The 27797-nt window shown below is 44.1% G+C and overlaps 1 protein-coding gene across 1 annotated transcript; it reads left to right on the forward strand.

Moving 5' to 3' along the window:
• Positions 1 to 660: 660 nt before the first annotated feature.
• LOC307047071 (fibroblast growth factor receptor-like 1) lies at positions 661 to 27577 on the forward strand. Its single transcript, XM_079693799.1, has 7 exons — positions 661 to 975; positions 1639 to 1734; positions 17772 to 18044; positions 22894 to 22980; positions 23741 to 24025; positions 24915 to 25268; positions 26272 to 27577. Exons 2-7 carry the CDS (start codon positions 1671 to 1673, stop codon positions 26715 to 26717), a joined length of 1509 nt encoding a protein of 502 aa, XP_079549925.1. The 5' UTR covers positions 661 to 975; positions 1639 to 1670; the 3' UTR covers positions 26718 to 27577.
• Positions 27578 to 27797: the final 220 nt, after the last annotated feature.

The raw sequence follows: 27797 nt of genomic DNA on the forward strand, positions 1-27797 counted from the left end.
CTGGACAGGCAGATAAACCCTTTTCAAGACCCCAAAATTCAACACTAGATTGGAGGCAAAAAGAGAAGTCCCACAACTAAATGCTTCTAACAATATAATAAGTTAATATTGCTGGGGAATCTCTGAGTTATTGTGGAAACTGATTTGTTCTCTATGGTGACCACTAGATGGCAGGACTTCTTTATGGCGTGGTAATACAATTGTGTTAATCATAGTCACAGCTCAGAGAGGTACAGTACTTAACCATTTATTTTACTGTATTTACCTTTAAAACATTTTTTTAAAAGTTTTTTTATTTCAGACGTGGTTTGAATCTCACATTCTTAATTAAATACTTTAAAATGGAGTCTGTCAAAAATAACTAACCCTGCTAAAAGGGGTTTAATCTCATTTTGGAGAACAGCATTAACACATTTATTTTTAATACTCTCTCTTTGTCATGAGGACTTAATTGTGCAGTGTTTTGGTGTGGTATGTTTTTTAAATCTATACAGCTGTTATCTCTTTTCTCGTACATCAGGCTGACGGCGGTGAGGATGATGGCCTGTGATGAAGAGATGTGTGTGCCTGTGATGAAGAGGTGTGTGTGTGTGGCTGAGAGATGAAGAGTTAAACGTGTCCGGCTTCCGCGAATGTGATTGGCCCGCAGCGGCAGCGCAGGGACGGACAACAAGCCTCCGCTGTGTGCGCACTGTGGAAAAGTCACTTGGTGGACGAAGCGGAGTACACAGCCAACACTGAGATTTCAAACATTAGCGTATAATACTTTTCTTGTGTTTCATGGAAGTATCCGGTTTTATTCCGTCTCTGAGTCCGTTATTTTATGTAGGAGGCAGCGGCGTGCTGTACCGTTAGTAGAAGTCGGGGAAAGTCGACCACTGTCACTTTTGATTCATGGGCTCAACACGGACTTCAGCTAAAAACACTTCTGTCAAGAGCCTGACGAGAGGTTGACTTCATTCTTTGAATATCCAGGTATGTTATCGACATTATAATGCTGGCCTTTCCTCCATTTTATTTTTTAAATGTTTTTATTTACATGCTTACCCGAGCTACAAGTGAGCAGCATCAGTGTTCCTCTGAGCAAAGATCAACAAACCAAAACTGAAGTTCACATAAAGTGGTATTTATAGTCCTTGGTTAGCAATTTGAATATATGTAGCCAACATATAAATCACTTTTTAATTTTATAAGGACCCAAAAAGTATGTGGGCCCCTATAAAAAGTCCCAAATAGAACCCATAACTGATTATGGAGGGAATAATCACTGTCACATTATGTGATGGTGCTTACGTTTTGATCATGTATTGTAATGGATTTATAATGCTTTAAAAAAAATATTAAATCTAACCTGAATTATTTTCGGGTTCATTTTAGACCCTTATCGGACTGCAAAAAGTCCCGGGAGTCTGAAAAAATAAAGTTCCTCAAAAAACTTTGTCCATCGAAAGAAGAAGTTTTTAGTGACATGAAAATCCAGTTGCAATTAATAATAGTCCTATGTAGTATGTTTGTTTTAAATCTTACTATGGGAAATGGCGTCCTTTCAAAACAAAGATTATTTTCCCTACATCCTCTGATAGCTCCATGGAGAATAATGTGCATATACCCTGTGTCACTGTGACATGTGTTTTTCAGATTTAGGGGACACAAAGTTATCTTTGGACAGCATGGGCTTCCTGAAGATTGTGCTGTTCATCTTCAAGGTTGTTTTACTGACCGACTGCGCAAGAGGTAAGAGACTTTCCTCATAAATGTTCCTTTCTTCCTTACTAGTATTGCGTGTTTCAAACCTGGAAGTGAACATCACATTCATAGCTCATTATAACTCAAGGTGACTGGCCGGTTTCTTGTGAGCATGAAGAAAGTCTCAGAAGGCCCTTAACGTTTTCGAACCGAGAAGTAAGAGACGGAAAACTAGGAACTAAAAAATCTCTAAACATGGCTCAAAATCAACACCGGGTTGGGGAATGAGAGAGGGCAAGCCAACCCCCTACCCCTAGTTTGTGTGTGTTTCAGTCATGGCCGAGTGTGTGTGTGCACATTCACTAAAGCTAAACCAAACAAACATCATCCATCAGCTTCCCAGGGTGAAAGAACACAAGTCAATCTCTCCCTCCGCTGTCCAAGGGACTGTCTCACGTGTGTGTGTGTGTGTGTGTGTGTGTGTGTGTGTGTGTGTGTGTGTGTGTGTGTGTGTGTGTGTGTGTGTGTGTGTGTGTGTGTGTGTGTGTGTGTGTGTGTGTGTGTGTGTGTGTGTGTGTGTGTGTGTGTGTGTGTGTGTGTGTGTGTGTGTGTGGAGACCTCAGTCTGACCACAATTCACTGCAGTGTGTATTGTGCCACTATCAATACTTTTCTTTATAAAGACAACTTACAGTAAGCTTGTCAACAGGTCATGAACAACTGTCGAGGCAATTTCTATGATTTCATCCACCATCACTGGCTATTGAACCGTGTCTGATGCAATCCAGCGGCATGAGTCAAAGACCGAGCCAAAACTTGAAACTACACTTTAATGAAAGAAATCTGAAAGCCAGACCCATTTCCCCGGAAGATCACACACTGGTACAACAAGCAGGCTCCATAGCGCTCTCTTTCTTCTCCTGCTCAGCATGGGAGTGAATTCAAGAGGCGTCTGATGGCTACAATACCTGCATGTGGCTATCAGGGCTCAAGGTAGAGGAGAGGTTGACGGCAGTTTAGAGGGGGAGATTAGATCTGTGGGTCTGCAGACAATGCCTTATTCACAGCGTGGCAGCCATGCCTTCACGGCACGACTAAACCAAAAGTAAACAAGACGTGAGGGCTAAATAAGATTAGACAGGCAATTTTGTATGTTTACAGATTAACAGATGTCACTGCAGGAGGAATGCAAATGGGAACGTGGAGGTCCAATGCATGTTAACTGAATTAATGGCTGAGAAAAGGAAGAATTTGCAGCCTGTTTTTCAGAGTTTCCCTGAAAGTGGTTGCATATGCACAGACGGATAGACACATCAAAAAATATGTAGTTGGCAGTGAGATGATTTTGAATGATGCTTGACAAAACTGTGAAGAATAAATATTCCACAGTTCTCCCTCCAGCAGCAGCAATACAGTGAGCTCTGTGTGACAGTCCAAATGCAACAGCTTGACTCTGACAAGCTGTGAAATACAGTCAGGGGTTTGACTCGAAACTTGTGCTGTTATAGTGCAGCCGAAGCCAGGAAAGCTGTAAAACTCTTCCTGTAACATTTAACAATGCATGATGACATCTTTGACAAGTGTAAATTAAATTATAAACGACAGGCCCCCGCTGACTTGTGTGTCTAACAGTAAAAACACATGGGAAGTGTTACTTACCAAACATTTCAAGTCATCGCACCAGAAGACAGTGAGTTTGGGTGAACGATGTTAAGCCTGTTCCTGTCAGTCATCGGGCGACATCTGACCCTGGACCCCCTGCCCACACACACACACACGCACATAGGACCCTCCCTCTCTCCAGTGCCACAACTTTGCGACTGGCCAAGCAAGAATTATTCCTTAAGAAACCCCCCCCCAGAGGAACCCCTGCACTTCCTCTCCATCCCAGCGCCTTCTTTCCTCCCCCTCTGGTGTCGGGCCACCCTCAGCAGCTGGAGGAGGTGCTCAGTGATGTGTCCCAGCAGAGCCTCTAATGTGGTGACAGGCCCGGGGACCACTGGGCTCCACCAACTGAAGAATGCAGCAGCCTGGACATATGGATCTGCAGAAATGCACCCTGGGAGAAACACAGAGGCACCAGGTGTCTAACAATGAACACACACTCTCACTGAATAGTACTGTTTTGATGCGTTTTTAATTAGAAACGTGTGTTTTTGTGCATGTATGTGACTTCTATTTTTATCACATGTTTGCTTCACCTCTGGAGCCGCTTCGCTTAGTGGAGTTAAAAGAATGCAAACCACTCTGCAACCCTGTCGGAAAATATACCATTTTATAGGAGAGTTACATCATGGTTTCATAACAAGAAGGTACAATGAGATAAATTGCATGCCAAAGGCTTTTAAAATCACAAGGCTATTTGGCTCCCAGACAGTTTTCCACTTCCTTAAACCATAATGAGGCTAGTTTCTCAGTAACCAAATGCCCCAAAGTCCTCTTATATTTTAAATAGCTCCTGAATAGTCAGAAAATGTAAAAGTGGTTTTCTGGCTTGTGAGCTAAGCTGTTTATTTTGTTGAGAATGTAGCATGGCTGTTCTGCTGTGTTTTATACAATCCATCCCCAACACACACTTCAATGCTCCATTCAGAGTTTTAGAAATACAATCAGTTTCATGAGATGCTTAGTTTTTTAAAAACATTTCTCATCTTCTACTTCACCTCTAGTCTCAGTGGCTCTTCAACACATCACCTCCAATTTTCTCTTTTGCAAAGCAGACACTTCCTGCCACCCTTCTTACACACGTCCCCCTTCTTTCCCCCGGCTTCTCTTTGCATTTCCTCCCATTTATTACCAGTGTAAAGTCGAAGGAAGTAAGTTAAGTTAATGTGCTGTCGTTAAAACAAGGCATGAGCTGACCTTTAATCCCACCCAGCCTTTCTCAGCCTGGGGTAGCCCCTATTTGCTGAGTCTGGGTCCATTTGTGGAGAACAATGGATGGATTATTACATGCAGTGGTCCCCCAGGTTGGACAGGGCAGCAGTAATTAATTTTAAACACTCCTCATCCATCCCTGCAGACTGTAGGCATCTATTAGAACTCAGAGTAGACGAGGGACTCTCTTTACTGAGGCGCTGCCATTTAGAGGTGCGTGAGAAGAAGTTATGAGAGCGAATGGGCACCGCTTTCGTGCGACTGAATATATGCATGTGTTTTATTAAGCAGGCTGAAATTACCCTGGGAACAGTCATGATAATGAGACATCCAAGGAGCACAGGGCAATTTAGAAAACCTCAGAGGTACACCAACAACCCCGCTCAACCTCTTCTCCCCTCCACACCAGGTGGAAATAATATTCATTCCTCTACGATCCCCCTGTTTCTATCACGGAAGTCATGTTACCACCATTGTAGCAATCCATGTTCCTCATCTATCAGCGCACAGAGGAAACATTGGAGGAGAGGAATGTGTCAGACTTCACCCCTCCGAGGGGAAAGAAAGGAAAGGGCTGTAGCTGTGATAAGTAGTCATAATGGAGGTCAGTTGGTGTTTACTTTAGCAGGGTCATATAATCCCCGTGAGCAACACTCCCCTCATTGACTGACTTTAATGGCCTCTTCAATTAGCATTCATGTGGAGTTTCAACAAGGTATTGTCCGCTTTCAGTGTTTGTCATTTCCAGCTGTATGCTAATGCTTCAATGCACAGGAGGAGAATTTAGTTTTCTTCCTCTTTTCAAAACAAACAAACTCTATTGAATCATATGAAGGTCTGTGTGTGTGTACAATGCTCATTAGTTTGTTTGGGCAGTTGGCTCCGGGAGTGTTTTCAGACCACACACACTCTTCCTGCTTGCTGAATGGATTTGGGGTCAGTTAAATAGAATTCCTTTTGCTCTCATTAACCTGCCCAAAACCCATGGAGCTGCCTAGACAGGGCCTTGTTATGGAGCAGCCAGGCAAACACCATTCAGATGATAAATGACTGTGTGTGACTCAATACACTTTATTTAACAGATGTGTGAAGAACAGATGTTTATGATTTCACATCAATTTGGAGATGACACTGGACGTTGTTAGGATCCACAGTTCTAGCTGCTGTGTTACACCCTTGGACTAAGCGACTGGAAAGGGGCCTATATGGGAGGGCTGAGGGTCCGCCTTGCTGGAACTTTACAAGTGACCTTACAATAACAGTTCAGCCCCACAGTGGGAAGTGTTTGTCTTGCGCAACCCCTCTTTCTAAGCTTGCTCCATTTCTCCATTCTGCTCTGTTTTCTCTTTTCCTTTTGAGAAGTCATGGAGAGAGACGCCTCCCTCCTCCCCCTCCTCCTCCTTCTCCTCCATCTCCCACCACACCGTTTTGTGCCCCACAGCTGTTCACTCAGTCACTTTAGTGAAAGGATGAGTTTCCAATTGCTCACCTTCTTCACTCGTCAAAAGGAGAAGCTGGTTTTGTTTTCCTGTTGATTTTAGCGTGTAGATTTAAGGTTTGGACCATGCATGTAGCTGCAGGCAGGACGTGGACAAATGGAAACGTTCATTCTTTTTTGTTCTCCCTGCTCCTCCTTAAGGATTGTCTCTTTTGGCATCTTCTGCATTGGACTCAAACAACCTTGTGAAAAATGTACAAAACATGTACCGTGACAAGGTTTTGTTATGTCAGGAAAACACATCTATACTGTATTGGTGAGATGGGGGCCTTTAGGATGTTGCTTAGACTGAGCAGGCTGGGACAGGCTCAACAGTTGTCATTGTGATGTTAGTGAATAAAAGGCAGATTTTAACTGCAGAAATATTATCTGGCCCATCTTACTGTATGTGCTTGTTTGCTGTACTTGCCACAGCCTGCTTGAATGGGTTCTGATGACTTCATCAAGATAACAAATCAGGCAGAAAGGAGGTACATGATGCATATAACGTGATGTTGAGCTTCCTGTGTTTTTTTTCTTTTTACATCCGTGTGCTTTCTAGTCTTTCATAGTTGTCTTTCTGTTTTGGGATGCGGTTGCATGACAGTCATCCTTATATTGTGATATCAGGCGTCATGGATTATCCACGTTTTTCTCTTTTGTTTTTCTGCTATCTCCAGCTCTCTGGGGGTTTCATTAGAAGTCCCCTGTTGTTCTGAAACACACACACACACACACACACACATACACACACACACACACACACACACACACACACACACACACACACACACACACACACACACACACACACACACACACACACACACACACACCGGCGTTCTGCATTTAAAAGGTTGATTGAAAGTTATGGTGGTGGCAACAGAGATGGCTGGCTGAGCCTGAAGAAAGCCGAGCCAGGGGACGGCTGGGATAACGAGCTCTGAATGAGGCCTCCGCTGCCTTCGACACACACCCACGGACCCTCCTTCCAGTTCCTTCCATATCCTCCCCTCCTCAGTCTCCCCCTCTCTCAGTTCACCTCCGATGAGCTTCAATGAGACCCCACATGGCTTTGTGGCTTTTTCACTTCCACTTTGTTTTTCATTAGCGATTCTTTTGAGCGACCTCGGAAATTCTTTGTGCTTTGTACCCATTCATTGTGGTTAAAAAGAGTCTGGTCTGGGCAATTGCTTGTCACAGTTCGTCAAAATGCAAGTTTTCATTGCAAGCGGTTAGACTGTCAGGATGGAATTTGTTTGCACCCGTTTCCAGCAGCGGTCTCTCTCAACACTGAAGGTGAGGCAGCGAGGCAAAGAGGCCCTGATTTTATATCAGCGGACTTCTGTAATGATTGGAAATACAGTCCCTACTTTGACTCAAAGAGTGGAATGGGACAAGGAAGGAAAATTCATTTCAGGAGCAAAGAGTATAATCTGTCATATTTTATAGCAGAGCTACTGCTGTCCCAGACTGGAATTCTGCACCATGCAGTGAAACTGATTTGATTTCCACATGCACAGGGATGTGAGTTTGGCATGGGATCAGCCCACAGCCTGGATGTACTTGGAGTTAGAGGCTTGGCAGATGGGGGCACTGCTTCATTTATACAGTTATTCTGCGTCTAGATTCAATATTAACTCAACCAAGTGTTCTTTTTGTTTATTTTTAGACCATGTTAGCAGCCAGACTCTAGGGATGTCATCGTGGGCTTGTCTGCGGGTTCTTCGGTCGGTTCCACTTTTTGGTCAGGACTGAAATACAACTTTTTGATGGATTTTCATGAAATGTGGTGATCCTTCGGGGTTCTCCTGTAAAGCCACCGTGAGTTTGACAGTTGTGGTTCAGAGTGAAATATTGTTACAACTATATGATGGATTGCCATGAAATTTGAATGTTGAATACAAATGACGTTGATGCTTCTCTGACTATTCTTTGGACACCTCCAGTGTGGCCTAACTTTTCAGTTCTTCACGGAAATGTGTTCTGATAAAGGGATTTAATTATGTTGATTATTCTGGTCATCAGCCGCCTGTTCCTGTGCAGGTCACCTTGACTAAAGGACTGCTCAGAGTGAACAGTTGATTAACAAAGAGAGAGACAGTCAGACTGGTGGACAGCGATGGATAGAGGACAGTGACCTTTGTACGGCCGAGTCGTAAGGTGAACTGGGAACGCACTGAACAAATTGTCACAGTGAAAGGGCGAGTACCACATCGTAATGACAGGCTCAACAGCTCCACGGTGACAGATTGATTTCAGACAATATTCCTGGATTGTCAAGAGGCCCCATTGCTGTCAGTGAGAGCTTTACCAGTTCCTCCACCCCGTCTGTCTGTCTCGCATTGCTTCTCCCCCCTTTCTCCCGCTCTGTCTCGTCTCTGTCTCACCCGCCTTTCTCTTTCCCTCACACACTCCTCTCCTAGCCTCTCCCTCCCTCTGAATCGCTCCATTCTGCCCAAACACTCCTGCTACATCACAGTCTGTCAATGGCCCTTTCCTGAAAAGACCTTGTTGACAAAGGCGCTGGTGTAAAGCGCTTCCCAGTGTCATGGAGATTGGCTGATCCTCAGACTGTACGCCGGTGTAGGGTTCCTGGAGACGGAGAAATAAGGGGCACTCAGTGCTGGATTGGCCATCATCATCGTCATCATCACACAGATGTGACCGCAACACACAAAGACACACACACACTGGTCCGCTGGTGACAGCATGGCTGGGTTAAAACGTCTTGCTTACAGCCTCAGTGCTTCCCTGCCACTCAGTAGAACAGCAGACCAACTCAGAGCAACGGTGGCTTTCCTTAATAGGACATCTGTATCTCATTCTGCACCTTCAGACTGGACTCCGACTGTGTCAACTGTACACAAGGAGCCAAGCGCAGGTTGGGTTGTTTTCCCACGGTGGAATGCAGGAGGTAGGAGGAAGTGTGGAAGCAGGGAGTGGAAGGATGCTCCGAGTCCTCGCTGTTAACTGATGGAGCCAATGAAACAACATAAACAGAGGTCTTGTTATGAGGAGACGTTGGAACATGCCGTCAGGGTTTCTAGTCCAGTGAGCATGCTCTGCAGCTGTGGTTCTCATGGTTTTGGCAAAGCAATGTTTGCTTGTGTCCCATTGTCACCATTTGCATGTACAGTATATGGGATAAGAGCCAACACTTTGGTGGGACCAATGAGAAATTGTCAATAAAACAGTCGAAGCTGGGATCAAATGCTTGCTTGACCTGATTTAGGTTAACTTATAGATTATAGTCTTACTCAGCATTTCACATTAGGACATGTGGCTTTTTTCTTAGATGAGAAAAGGTTCTGAAACAAAATCCTCTCTACATTCCTCTAAAAGTTCTACAGGCACTGACACACTTTAAGTATTTTTTACGAACCAAAGCGTATTGTCTTTTAAGACCCTTAGTATGAAACAGTGTCTCCTTGTACCACTCAATTTACAGTTTAGGATCTTGTCTTTATATGGAGAAGTATTACATGCTAGAGGTGTACTTATTCAGTATTTCTCAAGAAAATACTTTGATGTAAGATACTATATCTATTTCACCATCTTAGGACCTTTGAGATTTATTGTGGGATCAATTTGAGGCTCCTATATCGTATATCAGAAACCACTGGATTTGAGAAACATCTAGGGGAAACAGTTGTATAATAAGGTGCATACATGTTTTTGTACTGCTTTCCTATTCTGCTGATTGTCTCCCCTCAGGAAGATGTTTGGCACCACTGCTCTGCAGGAAGGAGTATGTGGTTAAATCCTTATCTAGAGTTAGGGTTTTAATCGTGGACCGACTTTGTTTTCTGTGGCACGGGGACTACAATATAAACGTTCTGTCTAAACTTCCTGTGTGTTTTTGTGGGAGAGAATAGGAGACAATGCACAGGCGGTCCAGAGAAGCCAAACATGTGTGAGCGTTCACACAATGTCCCTTTCAGTGCCAAGTGGTGGGCCCATCTCCAAACACACGAGACAGACAGTAATAAACAGGTGCCCGGCTCTGTGCTGCAGAGAGAGGGGTCTGTTTGCGTGTGTCATGTGGCCGAGGCTGAGCCCGGGCCAGGGAGTGGGGTGTGAGATTGTTAGGATTCCTGGTTACTGCCGCCTGGGCCCACCTAATCCCCCTTCTCTCCCCCATGCAGCCCTCCTCTCTTTATAAACCGTGTGTTAAAGGAGGCCTCTCTGCCATCTTAGCCTCTGCTCTCTGCCACTCTCTAAATCAACCATCCTCTGTTCAACCCTCACCCTACTCCCCTCTCTGTCCTTGGCTTCATTTGCTTTCTCTCCCCTCCTCTGACCCCTCTTTCTCTGTCTCTGTCTGTCACTCTATCTGGCCTTTCTCTGGCTTCCCAGCCTCCCTCCTGTTGCCTCTCCCCTGATAAGTGGCCCTAAGCACACACTCAGCCCCTGTGTGTGCACCGGGCCTTAGCCTAATGGAGTGAGATAAAGCGACTAGAGTGCCACTCACTGTGCTCTCTTTCTGAAGGGGCAGGACCAGAGAATTACCAACTCAAATTTGCATGGAAAGTTGTGACACCAAAGTTGGTTGTTCAAGTATTCACTAAGAATATTTTTCTTTTTTTTCCCGACTGATTGAATGTTGTTTAAGATTCAAGATGTTTATGGTCACTATAGGAGTGTGGACTACTTTCAATAGGATGCTCAAATGTAAAAAACCAATATATTTATATAACAAAATGTAATAGGCAATTCAAATGATCAGTTTGTCCTAAACGATAGCATGGTTTTTGCAGAAAATATTTATGTTTTCTTACAATATCTTTTTCTAAATATTTTTCATTTACTTTTTGGCAGTTTTGTTAAAAGAACAAAACAAATAAGTGAACATTACCTTGCTCCTGTATTTGCCATTCCTTTCTCTTCTTGGGAACATATACGTACCCAGAAAGAGATAACAACCTCACAATAGCTGTGACCACGCATTGACCTGCATTCATGCATTCACACACAACCTCATAAAAACCTTTGTAACATCTATTTAGTGTAGTTTGTGTTTTTTGTTTACATTAAGAAAATATAAAGTATTGCTGTACACTTTGAAAAACACAAGGAAAACAACAAAAAAGGAAAAAAAACTGAAAGAGAAGAAGGAACAAAACTCTTTCACTCAAACCAATGTAGACAATAATGCAGGGTTCTTGCGGTCATTAAAAACCTGGAAAAGAAATTCAAAAAGCTCATTCCAGGCCCTGGAAAAGTTATGGAAAACAATATTTTTCCCAAAGTTTTAGAAAAGTAACTAAAGTTGCATTAAATATTATTTATATTTTATCTAATCGCCAAAATAGTAATACTATAATGATAATAAATAATGTATCGTAATGAAACGTAAATTAGCATTTAACTGTTGAGGTATTTTGCTGGTGAGAGATTTGAGTTGCTTTAGCGTATCGAAGCTAGTAAGCCTACTATTTGATTTGTTTTAAATAGGCACAACATGTTTCATATGCAGACCTTATTTTCCTGTTCCTGGTACCGCTGAGAAAGAGTATTTTTTTCGGTCATGGAAAATGAGGTAAAGGTCGTGGAGAAGTCATTGAAAATCATTAGTGAAAAAGTGTATGAACCCTGATAATAGTCAATGAAGTAATGGCACATGTTAGAATACTCCTAACAAGGAAGATTAATAATCATTATAACCAAAAATATAAAAAAAGCCTTCTAAAGAAAATACCTCTTTGATACAGTGGTAGAGGAAAAGACGTTTGAAAAGCAGGCTTTAAACCTTTCCACAGCAACTCCTATGTACTACCCCGTTATAAAACAAAATGGGCACTCCGTAAACATTATGTGAAAGGCTTCTATTAATCCAACTTAATGACTTTTTCCATAGGGACTCCGTACTTTTCCAAGCTTGCGGACGCATGGAGTACTTAAGGGAAAACCTGAATGAAAAGGGGCTCTTCATGTAATCACACTATCAGTCACTTTTAAGATGGAATATTTCTCCAAGGAGCGGGATTAAGTCACCTGGAGCTTTATGCATCCCAGATGACTCAGTAGTTACAAAAACAAAATACACACCAGCTAGGTGTATATATGGCCTTTTCAGTTGACCTTAATCAATGTTTTATTTATAAAGGGCGTTTGTTTTTATCACGTTTCGGCGAAGGTGGATGCCCTTTATTTAAATGATATTCAGAAACATTTAAATGTATCCCCAATGTAATGACAAACAAACTGAGTGATAGTGGTTGTATCTACAGATGACAGTTTTAAGGGCTTTACAAAAACACACACACATGCTGCTTCTCTCCAACAGAGGCAGCTGGGAGCGGGAGAAGGCAGTCAAGTTTAATGAAATGTAGCAGCTTAGAGTTCAAAGGCTCCACAGTAGGGCCTGTCAAGGGTAGGCCGCGTGATGGAGATGTTTCCAGAAGCTTTATGACGCTGGAGTAATTTCTCCCTGCTTCTTTCCTGTTCGTTTGATGAGGGTTCGGAAGGAGCCTGTTGTTCGGGGGGCCATTAGTAAAGGAAGCAGATTCCCTGCAAGCAGGCAGCAACGTTTTTCTAGTGATTCAGCTTTAATCAGATGCATCGACTGGAGCATCTGATTCTCTCCACCTCTTTCTTCGTATACCACCCCCTCCTGCTGTTTCTCTGGTCCCTCATGTCACCCAATAGCTCCTCCTGTACCATTCCCACCACCGAAGCAGTTGCTATTCAGCCCAAATCAGATGGTGCTGAAGAAAGAGCCATTGTCCTGCCCTGCTCTTATCTATTGATTGGAAAGCCGAGAGGGGAGAATAAGCGGTATTGATTACCACACTGGGTGAAGTAGCTGGGCAGGACGTCTGGTAAGAAAAGACGGCATTCTTCACCCCTGGCTGCCCCGCTGCTGTCAGAACGGCCTCCACCGCCACTCCACCTATCCCGGCCCCTCTCACCCCGGCCCTGCCACTGACCCCCCCTCCCTCCTGCCTCCCCCTCACCTCGCCTCCTTTCTTGATTTGCCAAGGTGGTTCTCCCCCTCCTCTCTTTCTCTCTCACTGTTTTATGCTGATTGTTATCTTTGCTTGTGAAATGTATAGCTGAGTGCAGGCTCTGAACAGAAGCTCTGGCCTTTCACACACTCCCCGAGCTGCCTCACCTTTGCCTCCACCCGACCCCTCCAGCCTCAAGTAAAGTCACCGACTCTGGATTTGGTTTCCAGCTTTCATGTCGTTTTTGGTGCTTTTTTTATTTCCTTCCCTCCCATGTTCCTTGAACTCAGCTTACTTTTCTCAAGTCACTGTTGATCTCTGATATACAAGTGCTCCTGAGGTTTTAAAGGCTACCCTGGAAGCACAGGCTCCATTAAAGTTCCTCTCTCATGTTGGAGGTCTGTCCGCTCTTGTACGGTCTGCTGAGCTAACACAGTGCTGCTGAGTAGGAGGAAGCATTCTCCAGCTTCTATCTGTCTCTCTGCCTCTTATCCTTTATGTAAATACTGCATATTGAAGACACATTCACTCAGATCAGTGTTTATCCAAGTAATGAATCAGTCTGGCACTGTGCAAAAGCCTTTTGATGCACAAGACATTTTTGCAGTTGGCAAGAGATCAAGGACTGAATCCTTGTTATTAGAAGATGTTTTAAGTGTTGTTTGAAAAACTATATCCTGTGCAGGGCAGACGGTGTTGCGTGCATTATCAAGTTGTTCTCATTGCGGTTGGTTAAGTTCCAGGTGTTCGCTATTAGAGCGGCTGTCAGCAGCCAAGCCAAGCCTTTATTGACATGTTTGCAATGACTAGAAAGACCAAAGCACTCTGTATGGGAAGACAAATGCATGTTCACGTCATTACAAATCAATACACAATTACATTATACTTCTGGCAACCTTTGTAGTGTGTTTTTCTTTCTTCAGAAGATATTTCTATCCACGGATGCCTGCACATCAGATCAACAGTTCATTAACCCGCTCACATGGTTTTGAAACATGTCTATATTTAGTCTGAATCACAAGAATGCCTCCTATTGAATGTGCCCCCTTTCTCTTAAAATAATCCATCACCAAATTGAGCAAAGAAAAACAGAGCTAATTCTGAGAGTCGCCAGCCCTCCTCCTCCTCCTCCTCTTCCTACGCTATGAAAGATCCCATTCACACATGGAGCTTGGCTTTAATAAGGAGCGCCGTACCCACACTGAATTATGGGAAAGCCCATGTGGTCATGTGTATCATTTTATCATTTACAAGCCAGTTTACAATTCTAACAATTTGAGTAAAACCCACTCAAAAGTTTGTCACAATTGTCTAAGATTGCAATTCATCAAAGCCTTTGTAGAGGAACATAACGCTTAGTTCAGCAGCATGGCGGTGGCTCAGTCAGTAGGGGCTTGGCCTGGGAGCTGTGGGGTTGCCAGTTCAAGTCCCCGACCAGACCTAAAATATGGAGTGTGGACTGCTACTTGGAGAGGTCCCAGTTCACCTCCTGCCCTGCCGTGGTGCCCTTGAGCAAGGCACCAGACACCCCCCTTCCCCCATTGCTCCCCGGGCGCTGTACCCTAACTGCCCACTGCTCCTAGTACTAGACGCCTGGTACTAGGATGGGTTAAAAGCAGAGAACACATTTCACTGTGTGTGCTGTGTGCTCTGCATGTGTGACCATTAAAGAGGATTTCATCCCTCCCAATTCTGTTCATAAAGGGGCCTCAGGAGACCAAAGCTAAAACAGCCGAGAGAAGTGCAGCTACGTATCTTACAATCAAGCCAATAAGGCAACAATTTCTCTCTGAATTTGTTTTTCTTTTACAGAGGGCCTCTGTGTGGTAGTTTCCGCGCTTTTCAAATCCAAGGTTAAGAGAACCTGCCCTTGAGAAGGAGGAGGAGGAGGAGGAGGAGAGTCTCTATTGAAGAAAGGATTGTGGTCATGCACACAGCACAAATACTTATGAAATTACTCAGACGGTGTCCTTGATTTCAGCACCTCTTCATGCCTTTTTTTTCAAAAGGACTTCAAAGATTTTTTAAGAGCGGAAATGGAGGGAGGAAATTATTTGTTGCACATTCCTTGGACTTGGAGCAAAATCCACATTTTTTCAGGAGTTGTACTAAATGACCAAACTTCAAGATAACATAGACCTTTATCACAATGAAAGAAACAGTTATTATCATACTGTACCAAAACAGGAAATCAAGCCAACGTTGTATTTCATCCGACCATTTATATGCAAAAACCTTACGAAGCATACAAATACATTTAAATAAGGATCTAAGCTAGAAAGCCAAGGTTAAGTTTGCAGTTAGTGTCAGGTGCCCTGCAACTAACACTGCAGAGATGGATTGTTCACCCTTTTCTGTCTTTCAGAAAGCTGTGTTTGAGAGGAAGTTTCGATGCTGGGTCAATGTGTTTTGACATTTTGCTTTAGTTAAATCTTTGAAATGAATCGTTTTTTGGGGTATCAATTAATCCAGAAGAAGCACATGGCTAAGTGGCTTGCAGGAACATAAGTCAAGAGAAATAACTGAGGCCTTTTTGTTCAAGATTTGGCAGAAATTTATTTTTGTTTTTACAAGGCGTTTCAGTCTCTCAAGATCAATTCAGTCCGAATGAGCTCCCGCAGCAGCGAGCCAAGGCTGTGACCAGTCTGTGTTGTTAAAGCGGAGACTGGAGCTGGACACTGAGAGCCTTGTTCAGCTGTCCTGGTAGCAGAGGAGTGAGATATGGGCCAGCTGACAACAGCCAAAAAAACAGTGGTCGCGTTTTCTCCACAGACATAAACAATGACACTTCCAATTTCCTGTGCATGCTGCGGACCAGGGAGAGGCCTTTCACAGAGAGGAAGGAAAAACTCTGAGTTTGTGTGTGTGTTCATGCATGGCTGAGAAAAACATAGAAACAAAAAAGGAAGGAGGTTTCATTGGTTTTACGCTCAAGTGGCGCCTTTTTTCCACAGAGTTCTGTGCCATGACTTATAAATCATAACTGAGTCCAGCTTTTTCAGCATTAAAGGTCACCGGCCCAGCAGTCCAGATGTTGTACCTGCAGCTAAATACATCTGTTGGCACTATGAAGAATATAACAGCCAGATGGACTGAGCTGTGTCGCCTCCCCCACTGCAGCCCCATCAGTATAAAGATTGTTTGTTTACCATATGTGTGAAATGCAGCAAAGGAATGTGTGTGTGTGTGTGTGTGTGTGTGTTTGTGTGTGTGTGTGTGTGTGTGTGTGTGTGTGTGTGTGTGTGTGTGTGTGTGTGTGTGTGTGTGTGTGTGTGTGTGTGTGTGTGTGTGTGTGTGTGTGTGTGTGTGTGTGTGTGTGTGTGTGTGTGTGTGTGTGTGTGTGTGTGTGTGTGTGTGTGTGTGTGTGTGTGTGTGTGTGTGTGTGTGTGTGTTTGAGCGTGTGTATATGTTTCAGGAGAGGCCATGTGTACTTACCCCCCTCCCCATTGTTTTCACTGCTACCAGGCCGGCCATTTGTTCTGAGGCACAGACTGTGTACTTTTGGAGGCTGCTGCAGCTATAGGGTTCTGTTGCATTACCTCCCCCTCTTTCACTCCCCCGATCTCCTGTTTCTCTTCCGTGTCTCGTCTGCTCAGTAATGCAGGGTTTTGTTTGGTTTTTTGGTTGGGGGTTAGTTGAGCGCCCGGTGCTGAGCGAGCAGCGGCGCAGGCCTCCCAACACCATCACAGGGTGTTTCTGCCCGCTCCACTTCACCAGATCTGAGGGAGCAGACCTGAGCCAATTAGGCGCAGGGAGAACAGGCTGCTGTCTCTCTGCGAACCGCCCCCCTCATCGCTTTGATCTCTTGCACGCAAAACCAGAGCCAGAACACTTTGCCCTCTCTGTGCAGGCAGTGGACGGCTGGGCTTGTCCAATTATTACAATCTGGTTTCAACATTTCTGGCTAATCAGACAAAAATATGACAAATTACCTCAATCTCATTCCATCTGCCCACATCCGGGAAATCAGCATACTTTATTACATTTTTCTTGATTCCAGTACACTTTTGTGAGCCAAGCAGCTCTGGTGTTTCAAACATTATTTCTGCAATGTCACTTGGTTGGAAAAAAGTTTGGTAATATATTTTAAAATGTTGGATATGAAAGAGGCGCCACTCTGACTACACCTAAAACTTACAATGACTACTTCCTCCTCAATCATGCTTATTTCATCAAGTCATTTTTCCAGTGACCTGCCTGATATTATTACCCCATTGTTTTGCCAGCCACTTATTGGTAAGGTGAGCTTTCACCAAATGTAGGCCTGAATAGTAAAGCGCTTTTCAATGGCGACCTCAATGTAATGTCATTTAAATTTGTTTTTCTTGAACTGGGAAAAGGAGAAAAAAATGTATTCAAAATTCAGTCTTGACCTTAAACAGCAGTTGGTAAAACCATTTCACCATAGGGTCATCCAGCAGCTGTTGTGAAGCTTTTCACGATCTTCATTAGCAGATGGAGTTTTCCAGATGTCATGAAAGTGCACATAGATGTTCAAATGTATTTTCCTATGTGCACTTAATGGACTTCTCATCCATTTCGGCCTAAACGTTAAGATCAAAGCCGCGAAACAGCTACCGAATCCAGTTTTTCGGTTTTTCAACCAGAAAAGAAAACATCTCTACCAAACATTAGTGATTTTTCTTGAAAATGTGTTCCTAACTTTGACACCCTTCTACTGAACTGGTCACAACTGGAATAAGTAATACTTGGAAAAACCTGCATTGTTAAAAAAGGTCAATAATTGGTTTCACAGTCTTCACCATTTATGTGTGTCCTCAGGTCCTCCGAGGGTGTCTGAGAATGTCTCTCACAGACAGATGGCTCGGCTCAGGAGCGACATCAAGCTGCCCTGCCCGGTGGAAGGAGACCCTCCGCCTCTCATAATGTGGACCAAAGATGGGCGCAACATCCACAGCGGCTGGATCCGTTTCCGTATCCTCCGCATGGGCCTGAAGATCAAGGAGGTGGAGGCGGACGACACGGGGACCTACATCTGCAAAGCCACCAACGGCTTCGGGAGCGTTAACATCAACTACACCCTTATCGTCATCGGTGAGTGCAGATGGCGCCTGCTGTGTGTATCACATTAGAGACTTTGTATCACCTGTTGCTCTGCAGGTTCCTGAGATGAGATCATCGAGGGTCGTAAAAGATGTCACTCTTGTTAAAAATTCAAGCTCGATCCAGCATCTATAAAACATGAAGTCACCTGTCGGGTAACTCAAACCAGCCGTGAGTCAATCCCCTGATTCGTACGATAGGACCACATCATCTTTCTGTTTTGAAGCCGTATTTATTACACTTTCCTGCAGGCTAAAACAAATCTCACAACACTTCAAATTTTACGAGTCAGCATTGCTCACAGAGGTCGAGGTCTAAAGCAAGTGGATTTATAGAGCTTTAGCGCTTGATCCCCTCATCTATTGTATGTGGTGCAGCCCCTACCTCTCCCTGCCCAAAGTCAACAGCAGCATGGGATATTGTTTCATACTACTTCATCCTCAGCGACTCAAATGGATCTCAAGCTCTTCCCTTTCCTCAGGCTACACTCTGTGGAGGCAGGAGGTCTGCAGCTCCGCAATAAGAAACACATTCAGTGTAATAGTGGCGGTCTGTCTTCGGACTCTCACACAGCTTTCGAGCGGGGCCTGGAGGATTAGGCCACGGTTTGACCCAGTGTGTTACTCGTTTGTGCGTACAGTGCTTTCCCTCAGCGCTACAGCAGAACATGATGAATGAGCGGAGTGGAGCGTGAAGGCTGTGTTTAGTCTAATTACTCTAAGATGCCTAATTAGGGCCAGAGTCTCCGCGCTCGCTCCCTCCCTGTCTCTCTCGGCTGCCTGGTCTTGTGACAGCCAGTCTGCAGAAGAAGAGCCATAATCAGGCAGATGTGAAAAACACAGAGTGCCGTGCTTTCTGTAGTAAAGCATGCTCATCATGAGATGGGAATAGTCTGGACCAAAGTTTATTTTAGGGTCCCCCTCAATATGAAGTTGCCAGTGAGTTCAAAGAGAGGGTGTCTGCTGATTGTGCTAAAATGAAAGGCTGCAGATGAAGGCACGCAGCCAGCCATAATGTCAAGGTTCATACTACAGTTGAGCTATATCAAAGTCAGACGTGGCTATGTCTGTGTCTGCGTTGCACTTAAAGGGCATCCTGAGTTTGTATGTGCACTAAACATATGTTGAGTAACACACGCCAAATCAATCATGGGATGGATGTCAACCAACATGTCCATTTAATTTAGTTTCAAGCTCTCCTGATTGAACACTGTCGCCATCCTCGGTGCGTTATGACGGGATGCGGACAGTTAATTTAGATTAATTATATGGAGTGAATGGGAATAGAACCAAAAAAGCAGCCTCACATTATTGCTGCATTCATAGGGTTTATGTGTAAATGAACAGTAAAAATAGCCTCTTTTTACAGACCTAATGGTGCCTGAGAAAGAGTTTGTGAAATCATAGGAAAAATATCTTCTAAATAAATACAGTGCATGCACATGGTACTCGTTTTCAGATTAAATAAGGATTTAAAATTGGGACATATGGGAAAATAAGAATGAGAAACACAGGTTGAGCCAATTAATCTCAGTGATAGATAACCTTTTCCCTGTGTGTTAGTGTGACAGATTGTTTGCCTGGCTTGGCTTCTGCTGCAGTGCGAAGAGGTTTAAAAGACAGTTTGAGACTGATGTGATGTGAATCGCTGGCAGTTTAGTTCAACCTGACTGCTTACGTTCCCGATTGGTGATTACGTTTGAACAAAAATCTGGTGGAAATATGCTTCCAAGAAGGTTTTGTTTTGGCCCTTTATGGAGTTACCTAGAGACCCTCACTCTTGATCCTGATTTGGTTTGTTCCAATTCGTCCTCTGAGTGCGTCACACACTGACTGTAGACATCCAGCAGCCAGTATGTAACTCACCCCTCCCCTCTTTCTGCTTTCTTGTCCATCATCCCATTAGATCCTGGCGAGCATCACCACAGGGTTTGTTTTTATAGATAATTGTTCCATCAGGGCTGCATTGCATTCTGGGTGCCTTTTTTGCCACAAAGATTAGGGGGCCTCATTGTCAAAATACTTCCAGGATTTAAGATATACAGCCAAATAGTCTGCAATTATCATGAGCAACACTTTCCATTCAAGTTGATTACCCTAATTCTAAACAATTTGCATTTAGTTGCACGCAGTTAACTGCAGTGACCTGCTGAGAGGCTTATTATGTTGCTTCAAAAGATCAGAGCAGAGAGATTATTTATTTCAAATGCCGTAAATGGAGGGTGACTCCCAGCATAGCTCCACATACAGTATCTATCATGTCAGTTTATTATTTGTACTGGATCACACAGAGTGAAAAAGTAAGAGAAGAGACTGCCGTCTGTTGTATTGCTGGTCGGGGGGGGACAGGTCGATGAAACCATGGCAGCTGTTCAAGTTCAAGGCCCAACGTGGGGAGAGCAGAACTTTTTAAACCTTGCCTGAGATCCAGCAGAGAAGCCAAGAGGATAAGATAAAGAGACAGCGAAGACGTAAAATGAGATTGGAAGTGAAAGAGTGAAGGGTTTTGCAGCAGGGTGATGTAAGGACGGGGGGGGGGGCGGGGGGTCCACTTGGAGAGATATCCCTCCTCCCATCTGCCAGTGGACTGCCTGTCCTCCCCTGAGCTATCTGAAGAATCTGGTCAGTCAGTGCAACATGGCGCCTCCTCAATCCTTCCAGCTGGCTGTTTGGGCCCTGTTTGGGGTGGTCTCCTGACAACTGGCCCCATCACCTCCCAGCACCCCCCCCCCCCCCCCCCCACCAGGACGGAGCAATGCATGCAGAAACCTCAGCTGCTCAGTTTACAGCAGAATGCACATTAGCATTAAGATGGGATTGTCATATTAGCATGTACAGGATGGAATCTTAATGTTTATGTCCGCACAGATAATATATTACAAGGCTAACACAGCACTCGTTATTCTGCATGGAGGTTTTGGCTTTCACAGGACATTTTTCATCTCGCTCCTCTCTGGACACGCTGTTGGATAAACTGCCTTGTGTGTGACTGATCACATGTGGTAGCTGTTTGGAGGTTTCCAGAGTGTGATGCTAGGCCACTGCGCATAACTTTCCCTGGACATTACACTGTCCCCAACAACATCTGGAGCTCATTGTGACCTCCAATCATCATTCCTCTTCCTGTGATTCAGCTGGCACAGAGGCCAGCACAGAGAGTGTGTAGTGACATGTTTCCTGTCTCTGGATTTGTGAATGAAGTGGGAGGGGATGGCGTCAGACCCTAAACACTGTAGAGAGACCATGAATGGATTTAAGTTTTATGGAAGGAGGCTGATTGCATTTTAAACAATTTGATCCTGTTACTTGCATAAGCATGCACTTGAATCATGACTGATTGAATTTCCGCTTGCCTTTCGGCCTTTGATTTTATACAGTGCATAAGGATTTGAGTTTGATTACCATAATAAGTTGCAGCTCTTACTTATTTTCCAGTACACTAGAACAGGCCTCTCATACATTAAGAAGCCTCTCAGTCACCTCCTTTTTGGTTTTGTTTTCATCCAAAAGTATCATCATATGGGAGATATGCAATGTTCTACCTCGCCCTGTCTGCAGTCTGGTGAGCCAATATAGTGTAAAGACAATAGTGGCAAGGGATAGCTTTAACAGGACACACATATAAAGGGCACCATTGTTCCCTAGAATTGCCTAAAAGTAGAGAGGAAATAGATTCAGGAAAAAAAAAATCCAAAAGAAAACCCCGGCAGTGTGGGACCGTGTTCTGTTTGGATTGGGAGGTTCAGGAACCAGGAGGAATGTGGAGAGCCCGAGCGAGCAACAGAGAAATATTTCTTCCAGCGCAGGCTGTTTTTTAAAGGAATGGGTTATTATAGTTGGCCAGTTAAACCCCTTCAAATAGCCATGACATCATGGCAGGGCTCGGTGTTGCAGGGGACAAACAAAGGAGGGTTTGTACCCAGAGAACCCCGGAGAGCTTTGAGGGTTTCGGGGGGACTCGGAGGGAGGCACCACGACGGGGTTAGAAGTCACATCTGGCCTATTTACCTGACCCAATCAAACCCTGAGAGGGAATCAAGTGTGCCAAACTGAATCTAGAAAAATCCAACTTGAGGCTGCTCTGAACTAGAAATCCAAAAGAGGTACAAAAGGTGCAGAACTGGCTGGTAGTTTTCCATTTAGCAGTGGTAAAACATAGTTACCTCTCATATTGTTTCTATACTTCCCTTACCTTGAGGTTGGTAAGTTTGATAGAAACGCTAAGAAAAACTTAGAGTACTATGTCTAATGTGAAGTAACTTCTCAGGAGTATCATATAACATAATTTAACAGCATCCCTATTTTGATAATAATCTGCCTAATGTATCTTTCTGCAGAGAGTAGCAGATACTAGCGAGGAACCCGATTTGCTCGGTTAATTCATCAACGCTTAACTCGAAAAGTCCATACGCATCACAAACCATTGATTAGGTTTCACTCATTATATTTGCTCCAAGCCCTGTCTTAGCCCCGCTGCATGATGTCAACCAATGACATATACTCCACAGCTGTCTCCTGAAACTGGGCTTATGAAAACTGATCATATTACTTCCAAATGCTACAGAGAATGACCCGAGCATGCACCCCGCTCAGAGGAGCCTATCTATAAATGCTAAATGTACTCAAATACAGCCAAGAGCGCTTTGCTGTGACTGCGTGGTGCTGGGTCACTGCCATGAGAGCTGTGATGGTGACACTGTTAACAATTAAGAATAGGATTGTAACAATAAATTAACTACAATATGCACAATCCCATGCAGCAATATTTCCCTTATCTTCCCTTTACAATTGCCCCTTTGGTCCTTGGCTTTTGACTGACTGTTGTCCTGCTGTGTTTACAGATGACTCGGGTTCTGATAAAAGTGGACCTGGTGCAGCTGATGGAGCCGAGTCTAACCTGGGTACTGATGGCAAGGCAGAAAAGCTTGGTAAGAGTGGTGGAATCCATACCAGTAGTTCTCAATGTTTACTATTGACTACAAACATACTTGCCAACCTTTAGACCTCAGAAATCGGGAGCATTTCGAAATGCAAAATTAGTGGATCGCCGGAGCTGTTAGATTAACATTAACATGCTTATCGTAGTTGTAAGTGCACTGCCTTGCGGCCTGTAGCACCGTCCCTGATGGAGCATATGTGTGGGCTGGACCTGTATTTTCCAGGAAAGGAGTGAGCAGAGAGTAGAGTAGTTGTCGATTCTTGTTCTGTTTTCTGTGAATAATATCTGCCTCACCCTCTCAGACTTTGAGTTGCGCGCGCTACTAAAGAGACGTGTTACCATGGAAACCAAACAATGGTGTAGCTTTATTAAAGTCCGAGTGGAAACAATTGTGTGTAAATCTGATTTTGTCAGAAATCGGGAGAAATATGACCCCGGGAGGAAACCGGGAGAGGGCAATGAAATCGGGAGTCTCCCGCGAAAATCGGGAGGGTTGACAACAAATCACATTTCAACATTTTGCAAACCATTCTGTGTGTCGTTTGGATGCATCTTCCTCTGTCAACTTTATTACTTTTATTACATTATTACATTGCATTTAGCTGACGCTTTTATCCAAAGCGACTTACAATAAGTACATTCGACCAGGAAGATACAACCTTGAAGAAAACCGAATCATATCATCAACTCAACTCATGTATTCACTGCTGAAATATGAGACTAGATATTTCTTCTTCTGTCCCTTAAAGTGCGTCCCCGCTTCTCTCAGCCTGCTAAAATGAGAAAACGCGTGATAGCTCGACCCGTCGGCAGCTCGGTGCGGCTCAAATGCACGGCCAATGGAAACCCTCGACCGGACATCGTGTGGCTGAAGGACGACCGGCCGCTGACGGAGCAGGAGGTCGGAGAAGGCCGCCAGAAGAGGTGGACTCTAAGTCTGAAAAACTTGACACCAGAGCACAGCGGCAAATACACCTGCAGGGTCTCCAATCGGGCCGGAGAAATCAACGCCACGTATAAAGTCGAGGTCATACGTGAGTATCCCACAGATGGTATTTGATTCATGACATAAGGACCTCTTTAAAACACAACTGGTTTATTCTTCCAAGAGTCTTATAAACATAAAAAAAACACCACCACGCTCCATTAATTCTACATATTTGACAGCAAACAAAAACCAACAGAGGGTCTGAGCTGTACGCATACCAAACATATTCACCTGCAGGTATAACTGCTAACAGATGAGGCCGAGGTGATTCATTTACTTGATTACTCCTGTTTGTATGAACTACTTTTGTGACCTTTTATACATTGCTGCGGGGAAATTAAAACAACGTAGTACTGGTAATTGTGGTTCTGATTTTAACTGAGGTAACCTTTCAAAAATCTTCTCTCTGATCTACCTACGCCTGACGTCTGATTGCGATCAGCAGGTCTTATTCATATCCTTTCTGCATGGATGAGCGTGCTTGGGTAATCATGTATATGAGAAGCATATTGAGGAAGCAGGCTCAAGACTGAGGGCTTGTGCCCTGGTGTTTGCATAGGGGGAGAGAGAGGGAGAGAGAGAGGGAGGGAGAGAGAGAGAGAGAGAGAGAGGGAGAGAGAGAAAGAGGGCGACTGTTTAACTCGGAGACCCTCCACCCAATCTGGAGCTGATTAAAGCCCAGCTGTCTGCCAGACCAACTGCCCCCCCCCTTCTTCCCATGAGAAATGTGTGCTGTACAACCACGAGCAAAGAAAGAGAGGAAACTCAACTAATCACACATACTTCTTGTGTTACATGTGGTATTGCTCCCTCTCTGTCAATTATAAGTCCTGAGCCCGAGGCTAATAAGGGTACCGACAACTAAGACATTTTCGAGGCTGTCATGTCAAAAACATATCCCTGTGTTTTGACGTTTTTTTTCTGTGTTCCTGCAGAGAGGACCAACTCCAAGCCTATTTTGACCGGCACTCACCCGGTCAACACGACGGTAGACTACGGAGGCACCACGTCGTTCCAGTGCAAAGTGAGGAGCGACGTGAAGCCGGTTATTCAGTGGCTCAAACGCGTGGAGTCTCACGAGGAGAGTCGCTACAACTCCACCATCGAGGTGGGGGACCACCGGTTCGTGGTGCTGCCCATGGGGGAGGTGTGGTCGCGACCCGACGGCTCCTACCTCAACAAGCTGCTCATTACTCGTGCCAAGGAGGAGGACGCTGGCATGTACATCTGCTTAGGCGCCAACACCATGGGCTACAGCTTCCGCAGCGCCTTCCTCACTGTGCTGCCAGGTGAGGCCCGGGGAACACACTGTTCCCTTTACAGACACACTGCAGAGCAACACATCAGCCGCCTGGGCCAGGGTCTGTGCTATTAGTTTGTGTATTTTATTCGGATGTTTATTTTAAAGAGAAAAGAATCAGTGAGGACAGATGCCAACAAAGCAATGTTAACCACAGATGTTTTGTTATCATCTGTTTTATTTCAGATATGTTATTTTTCACCTGATAAATGAATACCTGTCAAATGAAATAGGCAGTCAAGCTATACGATCGTGTTTTTTTGGGTTGAGTTATTGTTTCGTAGGACATTGTTGTAAGAAATGAAAAAAACACAACTTTTTCCGCTTCACATCATTGTAAATCCAACATATGTGATTTGACAAGGTCCACTGACTAGCTGATTGCAGAGCTGTCAGTCTCCTCTCACGGTCTTCCTCAGTCGTCACATGACCTTTGGACAGAACCCACCTCGGTAAAATGGGTTTGGCTAAATGCTGAACCAAAACATTAATCGACAAAATAATAACTTGACATGATCAATTGTTTCAGGCCTTAAAGAGACAGTAATCCTTCAATTCATATTCTTATTTTAATGTTTTGGGTTATCTTTATCAATGTGCTGAAGATAGCAATGTCTTCCTTATTTTGGATATAATGGAACTAGATGGTGAACTTGGTTGTGGTAATTGAAGTTCAAATATTACAACTCACCAGCAATGTCTTTTTTTCAGAGATCATTAGCCGGTTACCCGATACGCCAAAAGCATCTATTACCATTATATTTGAGAAAAGGCAGACATCTTTACTGCCCATTTTGAAACACTTGGCAACTCATACCACAACCATTTAGATTGAAACATGGCACGACAGCTTAGAGGAAATGTATGTATCTTTGATTTAAGGGTGAAACTATTCCTTTGAGCATTTCAGCTGTGCACTAAACTAACTCCTGGCAACAATGGAGAGTTGTAAAGCTGTTCTGATTTTTGTTTTGGCCTTCTTCTTTTTGCAGACACAAAGCCTCCCATCATGCCTATGTTCTCGCCGACCTCCAGCTCCCTCCCCTGGCCCGTCATCATCGGCATCCCTGCTGGAATAGTGTTCATCTTTGGCACCGTGCTGCTGTGGTTCTGCCAGAGCAGAAAGCACTGCCCCCCTCCCTCGAATGCAGCTGCTCCTGCACAGGTCCTGCAGCAGGGCTCCCACCGGCTGCCGTACCGAGAGAGGGAGCGGGGGTGCGTGGCTGCCTCCTCCAGCTCCTGCAGCCCAGAGAAAGACTGCATGAGCTCCATGAACTATGAGGAGTACCTGGCGCAGCAGCAGCTCCTCCTCGCACAGGGAGGAACGACAATCCCCCCTAAAATCTACCCCAAAATCTACACTGACATTCACACGCACACCCACTCCCACGTGGACGGGAAAGTACATCAGCATCAACACATTCATTTTCAGTGTTAGCCTCGGTGCCAAAGAGGGACAATGAGCTCTGGGACTGAACAGCGGCTCCCTAACACTTGGCATTACTCTTTAAAGACTCTTCACGTAGCTGGAGAGTGTGCATGTGCGCGAAAAAACAGTGGCCAGTGACACATACTTTGTGGTTTTACATCCAAACTTCCATATTTGGTGCTTATTTGTGACCCGTCATATTCTCACACCACTAAAAATCCATGAACCCTTGTTGTGCACTTAATACAAAAAGGACAAGGACGTTTTTTTGCGTGTGAGTTTAACCGCAGCTATTCACACCAGCTGAGAAGTGTTCCTACTTGAGGTGTAGCTGAAAATGGAGGTGAAGTTTTACCTTTCGCTGATTCAGCTGTTGGAGCGCAGTAGGTTCTGCCTGGTAAAGAAGATGGTAATGGTACTCCAGATTTACAAAAGGGCTGGTTTTGTGCCCTACTCAGGTAGTCCTTTTGTTTTTTTAAAGATGCATAATGTTTCGAAAGCTGACCACTATCCTTTTTATAACCTTTCTTCATCCCTTACGTTATCCTCTGGTAAGTGATAGTCGACTGGTGAGTTTTTAAATTGCACGCAAACCTTAGCTCGGACTTGAAGGGATGGAATAATTGTGATTCCATGTTAACTAAATTGGTCTTCGTTATCATTTCATGGCATCTAGCATGTTGACACAAACCACCAGAGGATGCCACCTTCTCCACCCAGTGTATGAAGCTTTAGTCATTTTATAATCAATTTGAGTCATGAATATTTAATTTATTTTGCTAAAAAAAAAAATGTATCAAAGTTTATTTTTCAGAATAAGGTGTTTTACATATGTAATGTTATTAAAGTATACTGTTGTGTATAGTACATTTGAGTCTCCCTGTTTAATCTCATTTAGTCATGCCAATATTTAAATGTTTGTATGTTATTGGTTGTATTTGACAATCTTATGTATTATGTTCAAAAACTAAATCATATAAAAAAGTTTGATGGTTTAATTAAATGGCCTGAAACAAGTGATATGCCTCGGGAAGATCAATGCTCTCTTTACATTTACAAATATACTTTAAAAAAGGCATACAATCCCTG

The sequence above is a fragment of the Notothenia rossii genome (assembly GCF_949606895.1).
Source record: "Notothenia rossii genome assembly, chromosome: 7".
Taxonomy (NCBI): domain Eukaryota; kingdom Metazoa; phylum Chordata; class Actinopteri; order Perciformes; family Nototheniidae; genus Notothenia; species Notothenia rossii.